The 17,661-nt window shown below is 39.7% G+C and overlaps 1 protein-coding gene across 1 annotated transcript; it reads right to left on the bottom strand.

Annotated features, from left to right (window-relative positions):
- Positions 1–171: 171 nt before the first annotated feature.
- Positions 172–15,963, bottom strand: HTATSF1 (HIV-1 Tat specific factor 1). Its single transcript, XM_082681367.1, has 10 exons — positions 15,763–15,963; positions 15,355–15,592; positions 13,481–13,661; positions 12,766–12,813; positions 12,141–12,295; positions 9,968–10,131; positions 8,513–8,612; positions 3,196–3,285; positions 2,127–2,264; positions 172–1,590 (listed from the first exon to the last, which is right to left on the bottom strand). Exons 2-10 carry the CDS (start codon positions 15,535–15,537, stop codon positions 349–351), a joined length of 2,301 nt encoding a protein of 766 aa, XP_082537493.1. The 5' UTR covers positions 15,538–15,592; positions 15,763–15,963; the 3' UTR covers positions 172–348.
- Positions 15,964–17,661: the final 1,698 nt, after the last annotated feature.

Below are 17,661 nucleotides of genomic sequence, written 5' to 3'. Positions count from 1 at the left end.
AATAAAGCAATAGCAAGAATGAAAAATGCAATTTAACTCAGGTCTAATTTTCTGTTTCTGCATATTAACAACTTATTTTTAATTTCTGAATATCACAAACTTCAATCAGAATATTTTAAAAAATATTATTCTGCATGCACTTAACCAATATGACAAAAGACAAGAATCCAGTTGACTTGTTCACATATATTTAAAATCGGCCAGTACAGATAATCACGAACACTTCACTGCATTGATCTGAGGGCATCCTACCTCTATGCACACGTTCATGTAACACTACTAGTAATTACCCTGGAGCAGAGGCAAAACGGAGATGGAGGAATCACCCTACAAAGCAAGTTTAAGGGATTAAACGTCATCATCGTCTTCGTCGTCGTCATCACTACTGAGGACAAAGCTGCTGCCTGTGGACAGGGGCCCTTCCTCCTTAACATTCCCTGAATCACCCACAGTCCCTCTCTCATCGGAATCTTCAAACAAATTGTCACTGGCATCGTCATCAAACAACTTCTCGTTGGAATCATCATCTTCGAACATCTTTTCATCTGTGTCTTCATCTTCCTTTACATCTGCATCTTCCTCATCTTCTTTTCCATCTGAATCTTCAAACACCTTTTCATCTGCATCGTCTTCTTTGTCCTTTTCAACCACATCTTCCAGTCCCTTTTCTTCTGCAACTTCTTTGTCCTCTTTTTCATCCGACTCGTCGTCAAATACTTTTTCATACACATCTTCCTCTTCTTCCTTCTCATCTGACTCTTCGTCAAACTCCTTCTCAGAGCCTTCTTCATCAAACATTTTCCCAGAGCTGTCATCTTCGAATTCTGATTTTTCAGAGTTATTTTCTTCTACCTCTTTCTCAAGAATGTTTTCATTAAGTTCCTTCTCCGAGCCCTCTTCCTCAAAACCTTTCTCAAGGCCGTTTTCTTCTAACTCTTTTTCGGAGTCGTCTTCAAACTGCTTTTCCGAGCACTCTTCAGACCCTTGTTCTGAGCTGCCATCTTCAGCCGCCTTCTGGGGGCTGGCCTCCTCCTCAGGCTCCTGCTCAAGGCTGTTCTCATCAGGATCTGTTTTGAGTCTCTTCTTTTTGGGCTCTCTTTCTGCACCATTCTCTTTCGACTCTTTTTTAGGACTACCCTCTTCATGCTCTTTCTCGGGGCTGCGTTCTCCGGACTCTCTGTCGGGGAAGTCTTCTTCACGCGCTCTTTTGGGACAGCCTTCCTCAAACTCTCTTTTGAGGCAGCTCTCTTCAGATTCTTTTTGGGGACAGCCTTTTTCAGCCTCTTTTTCAGGGCCACTTTCTTTAGCATCTTTTTCAGGAGCAGCTTCTTCAACTTCTCCCCCATCTTCTGTTTTTTCAAACTTCTTTTCATCTATAGGTTCTTCAAATGCCATTTCAGTTGCGGCTTCTTGAACATTCGTTTGAGATGTGCAAGGGTGCTCTGAAAAATGCCTCATTCTAGAAGGCCCCACCCTTTCTGGAGCCCAGACGGAATCTGAACGCTGAAGGCCTCTGTTGGCTTCGGGAGTGTTGAGGAAAACCTCCCATCCTCTCAGCCTTTCCTCCCTTTCTCTCGTGGTCTCCTCCACCTGTGTACACATGGAAAGTGCCGTTAAAATATGTTTTAGGCCAAAAGGAGTAACAGCGTCTCTGAACATTTCTAATATCGCCGGAAGTACTCTGATTTTATAAGGTATCACTTTTAGGAAATTAAAGCAATTCCCTATCTTCAGTTTCCAACACTTTACATCTTGATTTACTAGAGTTGACCTTAAGATCATTTACATGAACGCCTAATACCACAGCACTGCAGAAATGTCTCATCAATTAAAAAGTTAATAATTGAACTGTCTGTACTTTACAAGACAGAAAGGAAGAGAAGCGCTTTAATTTGTTCTTCTCTTATTGCTATCCTGAGCAAGCCTCAAGACTTATAAACTGATTTCAGACTTATAAACTGAAGGACTGAAACATTTTTCTTTCCGTACTCTGAATATAAAGGATTATTTAAAAGAAGTACTGTTAAACAGATTAAACAGAACTTAAAACTTATGTGAAAAACTGCTAGATCAGTATTTGTTGGTAATGAAACAACTCATGTGCCCTTGACAGTTGCAGAACTCACCTGATAATCTGTAGTCCCATCCCACACTTGGGCAGTGATTTGACGGCCACCAAACCACCTTCCATTGAGGGTCTGAATACAATAATCAGCTTCCTCCGGATCCCTAAAGGACACAGAGGCCACACCATCAGGGTGTCTCTAGAAAGACAAGGAAGAAAAAGAAGGAATGAATGAGAACATTTAAAGTAAAACATATACATTTGACAAAGTAAGGAAGTAGTGTTCCTTCTGGTCATTTGAGCTAAAGATTTTACGTATGAAGTCTTTCTTCCTTTTTACTGCAGCCAGTAGCACGCAGCTAGCTGCTTCTTCAGCTTAACATTGTCTAGCAAAAACCAAGCATGATATCCTTGGAAATGTTCCTGCTGATAACACTGTGACGAGATGCAGAACAGTACGGCTGTTAAGAATGTGGACTCTGAAGTTGAATAGCCCTGGGATTAAATCCTGGCTCTGCTGCTTACCAGCTGAATGGCCTTGGGCAAGGTGCTCAATCTCGAAACTTGCTCATCTGTCAAATGGCTATAACTAAATAAAGTGGGTAAAATAGCGCCTACCTACCTCAGAGAATTTGGAGGACTTAATGAGATAACATGTAAAGCAGCTGCAGTATGCAATCGATAAATGGGGACTCTTTTAATTATTATGTGTTGATTCTGGATGTAAAAAAAAGGTGAAAAGGGGAACATACAGGAGAGTATTTTTCTTGATTGTTCTTCTCCAAATATGGAAGAAGAAATAATTCAAAAAGAGGGGGAGATGTGGCCAAATAGGGAACCATAAGGTCTCATACATGTCTCTCATAGTTTTTTTTCACCTGATCATAAACTCTAGAGTGATGATAAAGGAAAATAACCAAGGGATATCACGTCTATCAAAGCCTTCGCTTGTAATCCATGTTCATCTAATTATGCTATCTAATACTGCTTACAGATGACTACCACTAGACAGCAGACCTACTACATAAAAACATTTATGTAAAATTTGGAGGCATACTGATATTTGGTAATAACTTATTAAAATGGAAGAAAATTGCTTTAGAAATCATTTGTCCAAGCCATGAACTTACATCAAAGAGGAGGAGCCTCCTAACTTGTCCAAACTTCGAACATTCCACCCGAAGGTCTTCTCTGATCTCGTTCAGCACCAGTGGATCATCCTGCAAAAACACACTTGATTAAAATGGGCTTGCCCCCTTCTTTAAGTATAAACCCTGAGAATCAAATTTCTTACTTTGACGAACCAACAAATAAAAAAAGGTTTTGCTTAAGGTTAGTTGTTTGTCTGCAGTCTACAAAATTAAAAAAAATCCAAGTTAAAAATGAAGTTAGACTACCACAGCTGCTGCTACTACTATAGGTCTGCCCTGCTTTAAGATGGGGAATGGGCAAGTATGGTACGCAGCACTAGGGGTGTGCAGTGGCAAAGGAGAGGGAAGGGAAGTGTCACTGGAAATCACAAATAACAGCAGCTGAAGCAGGTGAAGTCCTGTGGCACATATTAAGTCAGAGACTGCTAATTCCTATGTTCTGCACCGGCATCACGATGACTGTACCGATGAGGAAACTTTATTTTGTGTTTTGCATAGATTCCTATTTACAGAAATGTTGTAACGGGAAGACATATATCCCTTTCATTGACTAAGTGTTTTAAGATTATTCTTTGTGCTTCCACGATTCTATTTTAACTCACAGTGTAAACCTCCCCCATAAGGGTTCCTGTTCATCTTGCCTCCAAGTCCCAATGCATGAAAAAGGCTCATAAAATGTTACGTCATCAACTTGAATTTCAACTACATACAAATATAAACGAGGATATCCTACCTACAAACTTCTAATGAAGCAGACTTACACTTTTTAGGAAACATATGAATTTGTCTATCTCACAGGTTTGTATGTTCCTCACCAACTAAAGAGAACAGCAAAACATGAGAAGTGGCTTCTCCTTCCTAAAGTTTTGTCAAAAGGCAAAAATAAACAACTGGTAGGCAGTTACTGAAATCAAATTTAAAATAAAAGCTATCAAATCCTATAAATCTGAAGCTTCTAAGAGCACAGCTGGCAGGACCCTGGATTTCTCCCACTTCTAAGATCTAACTGTGGAGAATGTGCCAATTTGCTTTATAGAAAATTCTCAGGCCTGAGAGGAATGGGGATGGAGCGTAAACTCCATGTGCTCCGGTGGTAAAGTCATATGGTGGCTTTTACGGGGGTATATGTGTGGGGGTAGCTCCTATCAGACTGTGAGCTTTCCGCAGGCAGGAATCTCCTTTGACTGAATTTTGAATACCTTACAGAACACAGTGCAGTCTTTCACGCAATGAATAATCAATAAAAGCTTTTTCGGAGTTTGATAAACTGTTCCTAATAACTCCATTTTATCTACCAAGGGAAATGAGGGTTATATTAAAAACAAACAATAACTGTTTCAAAATGTTTAACAAATTTAAGCATGATTCCACTGTAGGGGGAGGGGTGAATTACCATTTTTATTTCTTTATCAAAGTCTCAGTGCCTTTCCTACAAGAATATCAAATTTCAGCCAAGGACTTCCCAGACCTCTGTTTTCATGTTTACCAGCTTGAAAAACAAATATATCTTCACTGTTATATAGTATCATGAGGCTTAAAGATAATAACCCTCTCCCCTGGGAAAAATATCTTTAACCTAGCTAAGCATGAAAATTTTCTAAAGACAACACTTTGCAAGCAACAGACCTGAGACTAAACTCAGACTGAAACGCTGAAACTTTCCGCAGTCAACACTTATAATGTTTTTCCAGGGTGGTGTTTTGTTTTCCCAGAAATAAACCGTATTTCTCATTCTTTTCCAAGCTAAACCTACACTGTCCAAGATAGTAGCCACTAACCACACATGGCTACCGAGCACTTGAAATGTGGCTAGTCCAAATTGAGGTGTGCTGCAGGTGTGAAATAAACACCAGATTTTGAAAATTTAGTACCAAAGGAGGAAAAAACTTCAATGTAACATAGCTTATTAACATTTTTATGTTACATGTTGAAATTATAATACTGTGGATATATTGGGTTAGATAAAATTCACCATTAAAATTAATTTACCCCGTTTCATGTTGTTTTTGTATTGTGGCTGCTAGAAAAATTTAAATTACACATGTGGCTCACATTATACCTCTATTGGACAGCGCTAGTATACACAATGAGAAACCTACCTTTGCATCTGAGTTTTGGTTCTTCACCTCTTGGTATGAATTTTTTAAACAAGGCTTTGAATTAAATACTGAAAACCCCTTAAAGTTACATTTAAAATATTAGCCTTCACTGTTCACCCTGATACCAAAGGGTATTTCTAGGTATTTTGGTTCTAACACTAGTCAATTGTCTGGAATAAACATATACAGGTATACCTCAGAGATACTGCATGTTCGGTTCCAGACCAGTGCAATAAAGCAAATATTACAATAAAGCAAGTCACACGAAATTTTTTGGTTTTCCTGCTATGTTTACACTATACTGTAGTCTCTTAAGTGTGTGATAGCATTGTATTTAAAAAAGACATGCCTTAATTAAAAAATACTTTGCTAAAAAATGCTAACCATCATCTGAGCCTTCAGCGAGTTGTCACAGTAATAAAGATCACTGATCACAAATCACCATAACAAATATAATAATAATGAAAATGTTTAAACTACTGGGACAATTACCAAAAAAGTGACACAGAGAAATGAAGTGAGCAAATGCTATTGGAAAAATGGCACTGACAGACCTGCTCCATGCAGGGTTGCTACAAAAACTTCAATTTGTAAAAATAAAAAAAAAGCAGTATCTGCAAAGCGCAATTAAGCGAAGCACAGTGAAACAAGGTGTGCCTGTATTCCACCCCACAAAATCTGATTTCTTTCTGACACCCCGGTTACCTGACAATTCAGTTTTTGTCTTCTACTACAAACCTCAATGCTGATCTGTTCTTTAGATTCATATGGAATCTCTGGACAAATCAAACACTCCCCAAAAACGTCCAGTGAAAGCAGTTTTCCAGTTGAACCCCTCTATCCAGAGTTATATAATGTCTACACCAGCGTTGCCCAACAGAACTTTCTGTGTTCACAGAAGTGAATACTCCATTATCCAATATGGTAGCTACTAGCCACACGTGGCTAATACACCTGAGGAATTAAATTTTCATTTTATTTCACTTCAGTTAATTTAAATTTAACCACATGTGGCTAGAGTCTAGCATACTGGACAGTCTGCTACAGTGATGCACTTTTACATTCAGGCCCATGAGACACTGAGCAAAAAATCAAGACTTCTGACAGGCTCTCATCAAACTCGTCAGACCACACAAGACCAGTCAGATGGGCAAACAAGGACAGCATCAAGGGTTTCTCTGCCCGTGAACTCTGAAGCCCATCTCTGTGCTCCCAGCCCCTGTGGTGCAGCCGTCTGAAAACTTTCCTTCATTTGCAAAGATGCTAAAGAGAAAATATTTTCTTCCTTGAGTGGATGAAAACACTCTGCCTTGTGAGTAAAAAGGGTTTCATTCAATCATTCTCTCACTTTTTCTTCCTATAAATACTGAGGGCCTACTATGTGCCAATCATGATTCTAAGCACTGGGCATATAATAGCAAACCAGGTAGACAAGAGCCCCAGCTTTCATGGAGCTCACATTCTAACGGAGAAGATCCAGTTATTTCAGATAATAATAAATGCTATGAATAAAATAAAACAGGGTTAATATAAAGGTTCTATAACTCCAAAGTTTATATTAAACCAATAAAGGTTTTTTTTCTTTAAGCTATCAAGAATTTACAAGCATGAAACTTTTATCTTTAAAAATATCCACTGGAGGAAATTCGTGGCAAGTCAAGGAAGAATAAATGCGGCTTTTTGGAGGAAAGAATATTTGTTAAGCTAGGAAAAATTAAGTGTGCCCAGGGTGATAGCTAGACTTAAATTAGGGTCTCAACGAGCAAAGGCAGGAGGCGGAAACACGTAAAGGCAATTGCACAATACACTTCAACTTGCACAGGGCCCAGATACTTAATGAATTAAGTTTGCATTTATATTCATGTCCAAGTGTTAGGAGTATGGAATGTTGTGAATCAAGGATCTCAAGTCACAGAAAGTAATAGGTCACCTAATTAAAAAACCAATTATCTACCAGGGAAATAAAATGTAGGTGAATCACAGGAAATTCTGGAGTTGTACCCAGTAGACTAGACACCATGATCCATCTATGCATGCCTTTCAAAGTCCCACCTGGCAGGGATAGCATTTCAAAAAGCATCTAGTGTGCATGTATATATGTGTATTTTTTAAACATGTTTCATTATCACTGCAGCTCTAAAGCAGCTCTGCCGTATTTCAAGATGCTTCAGGATTCTAGTCAGAAGAGACACCAAACAGTATAAATAGTCCACAGGTATCTTCCCTATGACCTCAAAAGACACAGACTCTACAGGTGCATGGTAAACCCTATCACATCACTATCTGCAGAGATGGAGCTCAACAGACAATTCTGGTGTCCTCTCTAAGGGGGGTAAAATGACACTGTCATTCTAAATCTGCTTAACTGCACAAAAGGAACAAGAGTGGGCCTTGGGTGCAACTAGATCATTTGTAAACCATCTGAAATTTTACATTATGAACATTTTTTTCTTATGTGTAATTTGTTATCATTAATTTCAGAAGTCAGGCAGAGAATAAAGAATTCTTCTTCCATGAACGATCCCATCGGTCTAGGCCAAAACACAGAGATAAGGACAAGAGGCAGAACGTAACACAAGGTACCCTGATGGTAATTAATATTCCTTAAACCTCTCTAGTAGCTCTTCCTCCTTTATTCACTTTTATTTGCTGTTCCTAGAATCTTACATGGACACCAATTATTACAAAGTCCTCTTAATAGCCACTAAAGAGTTTTGTAAAGATTAGGTCCTAAAAAAACAACCTTCGCTACTCAAATGTCAGGGGCTGTATTTCATTAATCTAAGGTTTTTTAAGGATCAAACTTTTAGCACTAAAGTGAAGTTTTCAATTCCAAGTGTGAAACTGGTCCTCCCCACCAAAATCAGCCTGCAATGTTGAACTGCACTCAAAATCCACAAGCGACTCCCATAAACCTTTTAAAGTTTATATTTTTAATCATTTCCCATACCAAGTAGCTGCTGTTTGGGGCCACGGTACAGGTATTAGACAGGTTTACCTGCGATACGATTAAAAGAACGCTGGGTTAAACCTGGGAAAATCTGAAACCTTCAGTTGATTCTTGGTATCATCTTCCGATCCTGAAGACTAGATGAACGTGCAGGATGTGACATGAGAAAGATGGGGTGAGGCAAACTTTGGGCTCCCTTGAAAGAAAGCACATCTATGTTTCTATCAGTAAGAACACTGCTTCCTACCTCAAAATCTATAGGATGAAACATATTTCTGATGATGACAACTCGCTCGTGGCGCAGTCGGGACGGGCCAGCTCTTTTCTCAGGTCTCCAATCCAACTGCCTAATGCGACAAAGCGGGAACAAGAAGCTGTGAATTTTGTTTCAGACTTGTCAGAGCGAAAAAAAAAAAAAAGAGCAGTTAAATAACCCTTTATTGAGCACTTAAATAGTGATAATTATCTGATTCCAAAACAACAATGTGTATTTTAGTCACAGCTCCGTTACAACTTTCTGAATCAAAATAATGGGCAGGTGAAAGATGGACCCAGTATCTGAAATCCCCAGAATATATATATATTTTTCAGAACTGCTGGCTGGTTACAAACATTCCAATGAGACTTCTGAAAAATTGCTAATTATTTAGTATCTATGACTATCTAGGAAGAGACACTGAGGCCAAGAAAATGTTCAAATTGTATTGGTTTTTAGGTATTTTACGATTATAAAGAACAAACTGCATTAAAATATGTAAAACTACTCACTCTTTGTTACTATCTTAAAATCTTACTGATTTGTTTATAAAAATTTTAGGTATCTATTTTAACGATTCCTGTAAAAACTATAGACATCAGAACTAAATGCTTCTTTGATCATTTTATCATTAGTTTAAGCATAGTGTTAGAAGTGTTATTAGAATTCACTCTGATAAAAGTACTTATCATTTTGACTCATTTCTTAATACCAGCATATTTCAAAAGACATTAAATAAAGGGAATAATAGAAACTTGATGACTTGTATATACTACACACAACCACACAGTACATGATAAAATGATAAAACCTATCATTTCTAATTTCTAACTCCTACTAACAAACCTGTATGTAAAAATTTAGCTCCTGGTGTAGCTGATTCTAGCCACATGAAAAATGAACTAATGGCTCCAGTATATAAACCTAAACCATCTTACTTAATCTGATGTTCAACATTTTCTGTAGAGATGGCTTTCTTATTTCATTTAAGCCCATGTTATATTAAAAATGAATACCCCAGAAAACAAAACACCACCACTGCCAAATCATCCTATTACGCAGATTACTGAGGGTTTCCGATGATCTAATGAAATTTTTTTTTAATTTTTATTTTATATTGGAGGATAGTTGATTTACAGTGTTGTGTTAGTTTCAGGTGTATAGCAAATAAAATTCTTTAAAAATAATCTGTAGGCATACTTGATGGAACAAAACTAGGTGGTTATCGGGAGGGTGGGAGAGAGACGCAAGAGGGAGGGGATATGGGGATATATGTATACGTATAGCTGATTCACTTTGTTATACTGCAGAAACTAACACACCATTGTAAAGAAATTATACTCCAATAAAGACGTTAAGAAAAAAAACTAGGTGGTTATTACCAAAAGTATACTCTAGGATATTTATACAAAATCTTTCAAAATGGAAAAAAAAAACAACACAAACTTTTGTTGCATAGACAGCTTTTTCTTGTAGTCTTTGCACTTCTTTTTCTTCTTTGAGGCGTCATATTCCCCTTTCAGTTGAAACTTTGCCACCTCCACATGTAATTTGTAGCCTCTAATTTCATCGTCATCCAAAAGTTTTAATGCAAGATCCACAGATTCTCTCTTTGTAAAGGGAAAGCAAGTTACAGTCAGTCACACACTGAAATGAAACTTCAGCAGGAGTGTTTTAGATGAATGATGACTATACATAAAATAAAGATTTAAATGTAACTACCTACATGGGAAAAAAGAACTACAGAACACGTATCGGAAAATGTGTACTTAAGACATAGCTGTCCCCAACCAGTTATGTGAACCTAGGCAAGTTATTCAAGCTCCCTGAGCCCCAATTTCTTCATCTGTAAAATGGGAATGGAAATGCCTTCTTTGCAGGGTTCTTGACAAATTTAAATGAAACAAGGCACATAAAGGATAGTGACTGGCATACAGTAGGTACTCAATAAGTTTTACCATTACTGGAATAGTATTTTTGCCTCCTGGAATCTCAATTTCTCCTCTATACAATGAGGTAAATAGACCTGTGTGATTTCCAAGGTGCATTCCAGTTTTAAAATTCTAAAAGTTTCCTACTTAAAAGACTAGATGACTCAAGAAACTGGGAATAGCATAGTCAGCCTTTAATCTTTTGTGTTCACCAATTAAAATGTAGGTCTGTGATATACTGGGAACAAGATGCTTATCTGATAGCTTGAACATTACACACACTTGTGGATTCTGGGTCCTATACAAAGGGGGCAATTGTCAGCTCTACACAGATTCAAAGATCTGAGGACCTGAGGAGAACTCAAAAGGACAACTGAACTCAGCCACGCAATCAAATATGGATCCCGGAACAATTAACTATATTCTTCTGGAACTCAATTTACTGGTTTGGCAATCTTGCATTTTTATGGGTCATAAATTTGACATATCAAGTTTGTCAAAACCCCATTTTTCTCTTCAAAATTTTACAACCCAATCAACCCCCCTAAGAATCTGTTCACAGATTTTTAGTAATCCTTGAAGAACTTATAAAGCATTCAATCTCCTTACATTTGAAAATTACATAAATATCTTCCTATAATGGTCGTACTCATGTGTGATCTCATCATGTTCAAGAACCAGGTCAAAAACCTCTCTCCCCCAAAGCTTGTCAACTTAATCTTACCCGCCCTCTGATTACACTGAAATGTCGTACACTTGCAACACACTTGTGATGTTGGTACTGTTGTTTCATCACTTTGATTTTGCTTTGTAATTATTTTCAGGTTCCATGACACATGTACACACCATCATTGTGCCCATTTCTTTTGTACCGTGCAGCAATGCATAACACATGCTCCTAAGGGGACAGGTGTTCCAAAAACGATGGCTGCCTTTGGCACTGAGCTTCCCCCCATGCCATTTATGGTATCATGAATAAATAAAGTTCTGCAAATGTCTGTTAATACCACTCTCTCTTCTCTCTCATTCAAAATATATTTTGAAGCAGTAAGCATAAGTTATCACCTTTATGGTCTAATTCGGGGTCAGAAAACTTTTGTAAAGGGCTAGTGAGTAAGTATTTTAGGCTGTGTGGGCCCTGTGGTCTGTGTGGCAACCACTCAACTCTGCTGCTGAAATGTGAAAGGAGGTACAGACAAATGTGTAAATGAATCAATGTGGCCCGGTTACAATAAAACTTCATTTACAAAGACAGGCAGTAGGCTGAAGTTTGCCAAACCCTGGTCTAATTCATTCCAATGGGCAAATAAAATGTTACTGGCTTTCTTTTCTCTGTGGATTTTTAGAATGTGTTCTGCATTGATTATATGCATACACTCCTAAAGAGATCTCTGCAGCAAGAATTTTTTTAAGACAAGAGAAGTACCTCGGTCATATGACTTATGTAATACCTTGACCTGATAACATATTTTCTTACAAGAGCAAGTGAATAACCTTACCAATGTGATACACACAAGCACAACATGAAACAAGTTTTCTTCACATCCTGTTCTGAATAGCTCTCACTCTTGGTTATCATCTATACAAAATTATAGCCCTGGTTCCCGAGTTAAAAATGGAGATAGGAAAATGAAAAAAAAAAAAAAAGAAACGGAGATAGGAGAAACTTACTTGACCACATAACTAACCTTCAAATAACAGCAAAGTCCATCTCCTTTAAGATTTCCTTGATTATCTTTGTAAAGCTTGACCTTAAATTCTTCTGTTTGAGGATCTCTCATAATAATGCCAAACTTGGACATGAGCTGTATAAATTCATCCACTGTAATATCTGGAGGCAAACCTGTGACGTTAGGGGGAAAAAAATTATAAAGGCATCTAAAACAAAAGTGAGCATTACTTAGGGATTCTACCAATTCGAAATCCATAACTTGGATGAGTGCAATTTTGATTTTCTAAAAGTATGTAAAAATCTCACGTCTATAGACGTTGAGGAAATGTCATGTTTTAATGTATTCAAATATACATTAAAATCATGCTTTGCTTAGGCCTTGTATCAATGAATCTGAAGGGGCAAACAGCTGTGAGTTACCTAAAGCAGACAGAAAGGATGGCACACAAAGTTACATACACTTAATTTTTCTCAGTTTCATAAAAAAACAACATATTCCTCACTCACGTAAATGGCTGAACAAATAATGACACAACGATACAAAATAGAATTTAGAGAAACTGAAAACTAAAAATCACTATGTGAAAAATCTCAAAATCAAATATTTTCTACTCTAAATGTGGTTAAAAAGGTATACATACCAGAAACATACACATTTGTGTTTCTGCCTTCTTCAACATGAAACCATCCTAAAAATCAAAATCGAATAAATAAATAAAACACATGCCAGAAAAGGTAAGAGTCCCATTATGAAATCCTGACAGTGTGGCAGTTTCTCAAAACTTCTAGAAACTTTTTCTTACCCTTAGAACAAGACAGATTAAATCAAATCACTGTCCAGCTTTCAAAGTATTTGGATCTTTGGACAAGTAATTTGTTTCAGAGCCCAGTCTGAAAAAAGATGGCTAGTTTATCTTGGTTCTTTATGAATCTGATACTACCTTTAAAAAACCTCACCCTTGCACTGACTTTAGGCCTTGGCGTAAGTTGCTTCTGACTCCAATCTACTGTGTTAGACCTGGCCAAGCTGAAGCGAAATTGACTTCTTGAGTTTAATTAAACTCAAAAAGTACAAAAAAAAAAATCACCTTACAAACAGAACTTTAGATAATCTCCTAATGACAGCTCTATTTTGCAAAGGAAGAAACTGAGAACTGAACTGAATTGAAAGAGCCCACTGGATGCCCACAGGTTAGTGAGAGAGCCAACATATGAACCCAAATAATAATATTTAAAAAACCCATCTTATGATTCTGTCAAAGCTATTTTATAATTCTCCAAAAAGTAACTACATATACACACACACACTCATATTTTTAATTTTTACACTCATGTTTGAAAACTAAATCCACTTGCCTGATTCACCCTTTCTCTTTTCTCCCCTCTTTTTGGTATCACTGGGTTCGGGGGATTTTCTCTGCGGAGGTTCCTCTGCAGTCCTAGCACTGACATCTTGGACATTCGCAGTAGAACTAGACGCACCATCGTTAGAAAAGCCATAACTGGCCTGATATGTAGCAATAAAATCTTCAGTGATCTAAACAAGAAATTCAGCACACATACATAAATTCAAAAATGATTTCCTCATGCAAAAAGTTTACAGTGTTAAATAACAGCATATTCAGTTATACAACTTAACATACAAGTGTTTCTGTGTAAATGCAAGAGCAGTCACCTTATCTAGAAAACTGCACACGAAATAATAAAAAATTAAGACATGGGTACTTGGATTATCAGCACAAAAGTCTGAGATACTATTAAAGGCATTTTAAGTTGGCACCTTTTCTAGTTGTTTCATTTGTAAATTACTATCTCTGCAGTCTACTTGACTAAGGCTACAAATAAATATAACAAAGGAAGTATCAGATAACAATAAACAGAATAAAACCAACAGTCAACTAACAATCCAACAACAGGATCAAATTTTCTTTTACTATATGGATGAACAAAAGTATATGTACTCTAAATATTTAAATACCTGTAGGCAGAGAACACAAAAAGGAGAACTCTGATTTGGTGTGTAAAGAATGGGGCTAACAATTATAAAATTAAATGCTATTTTAACACCGTCACTAATTAAATCACATTATCATTTAATGTCAGAACAAATCAAGAACAAATCCCAACTCACATCTATCCTCCTGGCTCTTAGGGAAAAAACACAATTGCACAACAAAAGAAATATAGTTATATCTTCATACCAATCAATGAAAGGCACACACTGGAATGAGGAAAATGTAAAACTTGAAGTTTGAAGAGGTATGGGCTTCCATAACATAAAAAGATGGAGCCACAAATTAATCCATTATCAGACGATTGTTAAAGTACTCCGAAGGCTGAAGAAACCAAATATGCATTCTAGCTGGCACCACCAGCAGCCAAGTGAAATAGTAAGTTTAACAATTCAGAGGGATTGGAACATACACACAAATACAAAGTGGGAAAGAAAAAAGGTGAAATAAATAATTTAAAAATCACACTCAAATTACACAATGGAGACACAGTTTGTATTACTGGCTTGCAAGTCTATTAGTGTGTGATAAGTATCCTTTTTTTCCACCCATACCGTGAGACTTTGATTAACAGGGTACTTTGACCAAAAAGTTTCGAGCCAAGTTTAACATCAGTCATTTTACTTTCAAGCTAAAATAGAATACCTCACAATTTCCAAGTACTCTAAATAAATATGCTCAGATCTTTTCCATCCATATTCTGTGCACCTCTTGTCATATTCCCGTGGTAATATGGTTCAAACATACGTGTCTAGGCACAAAATTTAGTAGGAAAGTAAAAAGAGGTGCAAAGTTCAATCAGTAAAGAATTATCAATTTATCAATTTTTCAAATCAAGAAGCTGAATTTTGCACATAGCACATCAGCTAAACATCTGAATTCCTAGGATAAGTAAGATTGAGACTACGTGAGATTAACATCGACTGAATTTGCTCTTGGTGTTTTTCCTCTTTGCAATAAAAAGCAGTCACCAACTGTAATCTTCATAGATAAAATTTATTAGGCATGGAAAAGGCTTAATAATTAAATTACATTGAAGCCATCTCCCTAAAGATTTCCGTTCCTTTACACGTCGGTTCTGCTACAGACACAACAAAAAGAAACGTCACTATCCAGAGGGGCTCTAACCCAGGACCTCAGCAAAGAAAACGTGAAAGGAGCGCCCCGCGAGGCTGGCCAGGCGGGCCCGCTGCGCATCGGCGCCCGTGCGACTTTTACCTTGGGGAACCAAGCCTTCTTATCCAGGTCCCACTCGTATGGGGTGTCAGTCGGCTGCTGCTGGAAAGAATCGTTTTCTCCACCGGGATCTTTCTCGGTGTCGCCGTCCTCAGAGCCTCCGTACAATTTTTGCATTCGCAACTGCTCATCAAACTCGTCGTTCTCATCCAAGTTGTTGCTCATGTTGCCGACTTAGCCCAGGTGCAGTGTCCGGGAGAGCGAAGAGGCCGAAGTGACGCTGGAGGGGAACAGAGAAAGGGAGGCTGGCCGTGCTCAGCCCGCGCCCCCCCCGCCCGCCCGCCTCCCCGCGGCGCCCCAGCAGCCCCCGGGAAGTCAGGGCCGCTCGCCAGCCGCACCGCCCCCCGCCCACCGCGCGCAGGCGCCGCTGCTCCCGGCCCAGCCGCCCACCTAGCTCGCCCCGCTGGATCTTGACACCGCCACTCGAGCCACAACGCGGCGGGAGCGGGCACAAGGTGCTCTGTGCTCCCCGGCGGCCGATTCTAAGACGACGGCGGGTCCCGCCACAACGTCTGGAAACCGCTTGACAACGGAGGCCCGCTCACGCTGACGCAGTCGCCATTGTTGACGCAGTCGCCATTGTTGACGCGTCGCGACGTCGCGGGTCCCGCAGACACGCCCCCAGTGGCGTCAACAGGCGCCGACGCGGGCAGGCGGCGTGGGGCTCGGGGGGCGGGGCTCGGGGGCGGGGCTCGGGGGTCAGCTCTGCTGCCGGGCGGTGATGCCCAGCTGGGACTTCCTGGCGAGGCGCCTCGGGGCCGTTTGACTCCGCTGGGTCCCCGGTGGGCCGGGAGGGGCCGGGACGAGGCGGTAGCCGAAGGCGTGGGAAGGTTCCCCCTCGGCCGGCTCCGGAGTAGGCGTCGGGGCGGCCGCCATCTTGGGGGAGTGGACAGGGCGGGCGGGACAGGTTTCAGTGCGAGAGAAAGGCGCCAAGGCGCCCCTCCTTCGCCCGGAGGCTCCTCCTCCGCGTAGGAAACGAGTCTTTGGTTTGTTTCGTTACGATTTCACTGGGAGAGGCGCTGGCTCTGGTTAGCCCGAGTTCCTAGTACAGGGTCTGGTGTCTAGTGCGTGTGTGGTGAGTGAATGAATGAATGAACGAACGATGGGTGGAAGGACCAACCTTCTTTCCAAGCCTCTGCTCCCTCCTTTATCTCTCCGGTACCTTCCTCAGGCTGGAGATGTCTCTGGAAAGGAAGGGCAGCAATTGCCTGCCCCTTGTACTCCGTGATTCAGACGTGCTCAAGCTCCAAACCTAAAACTTTTAACGTCCAGTGTGCACGCCACCTTTACTTCCCCCACTAACGTCGTTTTTTGCTCTCTTAGAAAAAAACATGCACGCAATAGGACTTGCGTGCATTTTTATAATATAGATAACATGAGTTTTATTAGGCTCATTTAAGCATTGCTAAATATTTCTCCCAGGATTCAAAAATAGTGTACAGCTGTTTTCAGCAATGTGTTCATTGGGCTCCCATTTCATTCCTGAGTGAGTTCACAGCATAGGTGATAATATGCTACGCAGCCCTGCTGCACGTAACACTGAGTGCCTGCTCTCTCCACAGGCCCCTCTTAGCAGGTGGCCAAAAAGGTTACTTCCCATATGACCCAGTCATGGGCTACCCAGAGGCCTGTGAGGTGACCTGGTAGGGTAGCCCCGCATTCTAGACTGAATTTGATTCACTGAGCCAATAAGCCTCTCCCAGAAAGAGGGTTGAGTATGGAACAGACAGGGACATGGTCAGAGTAACCCAGAAGCAGGGAGGCCCACACAGGGAAGGTAGTAAGCAGAACAGAGGCCTTGTGTGGAGAAGTTCTTCAGGGGTGAGAGGAGAAGCTGAGGCAGTGACAGAGGGTCATTGAGTCACCGTAATAGTGGAGCAGTGGAGTTGGGACCTAAGCATGCTTGTACCTACAATGGCATTCTACTTGGCCACTGGCCCTGACAGTTTTGTGTTTTTTATTTTAATTTAATTTAATTTAATTTTTTTGGCTGTGCCCCACGGCATGCAGGCTCTTACTTCCCCGACCAGGAATCAAACCCGTGCCCCCTGCAGTGGAAGTGTGGAGTCCTTAACTACTGGACCGCCAGGGAATTCCCAGTTTTTTCTTTTTTTTTAAGCAATACTTTTGTCTCTATGAGGGCTGGTTCCTGTTCTTATTTCCTTGTGGATTCCTAGAATTAAATCCCTAGGAACTGAGGTAATCTGGAAGTATCTCTTTATAACCTGTTCTTTTTTTATATATAAATTTATTTTATTTATTTATCTTTGGCTGTGTTGGGTCTTCGTT

The sequence above is a fragment of the Grampus griseus genome, assembly GCF_964374135.1.
Source record: "Grampus griseus genome assembly, chromosome: X".
Taxonomy (NCBI): Eukaryota; Metazoa; Chordata; class Mammalia; order Artiodactyla; family Delphinidae; genus Grampus; species Grampus griseus.
This window is presented reverse-complemented; position numbering and strand designations above follow the sequence as displayed.

What these genes read in the sequence shown, in the direction of transcription:
- HTATSF1 (XM_082681367.1), bottom strand. Translation starts at nt 15,537, where the DNA reads ATGAGCAACAACTTGGATGAGAACGACGAGTTTGATGAGCAGTTGCGA. An exon ending in CACAAATGTGTATGTTTCTG is followed by an intron (nt 12,296 to 12,765) that starts GTATGTATACCT and finishes CTAACGTCACAG; the next exon opens with GTTTGCCTCCAGATATTACA. An exon ending in TTCATCCTATAGATTTTGAG is followed by an intron (nt 3,286 to 8,512) that starts GTAGGAAGCAGT and finishes GTGTTTTTGCAG; the next exon opens with GATGATCCACTGGTGCTGAA.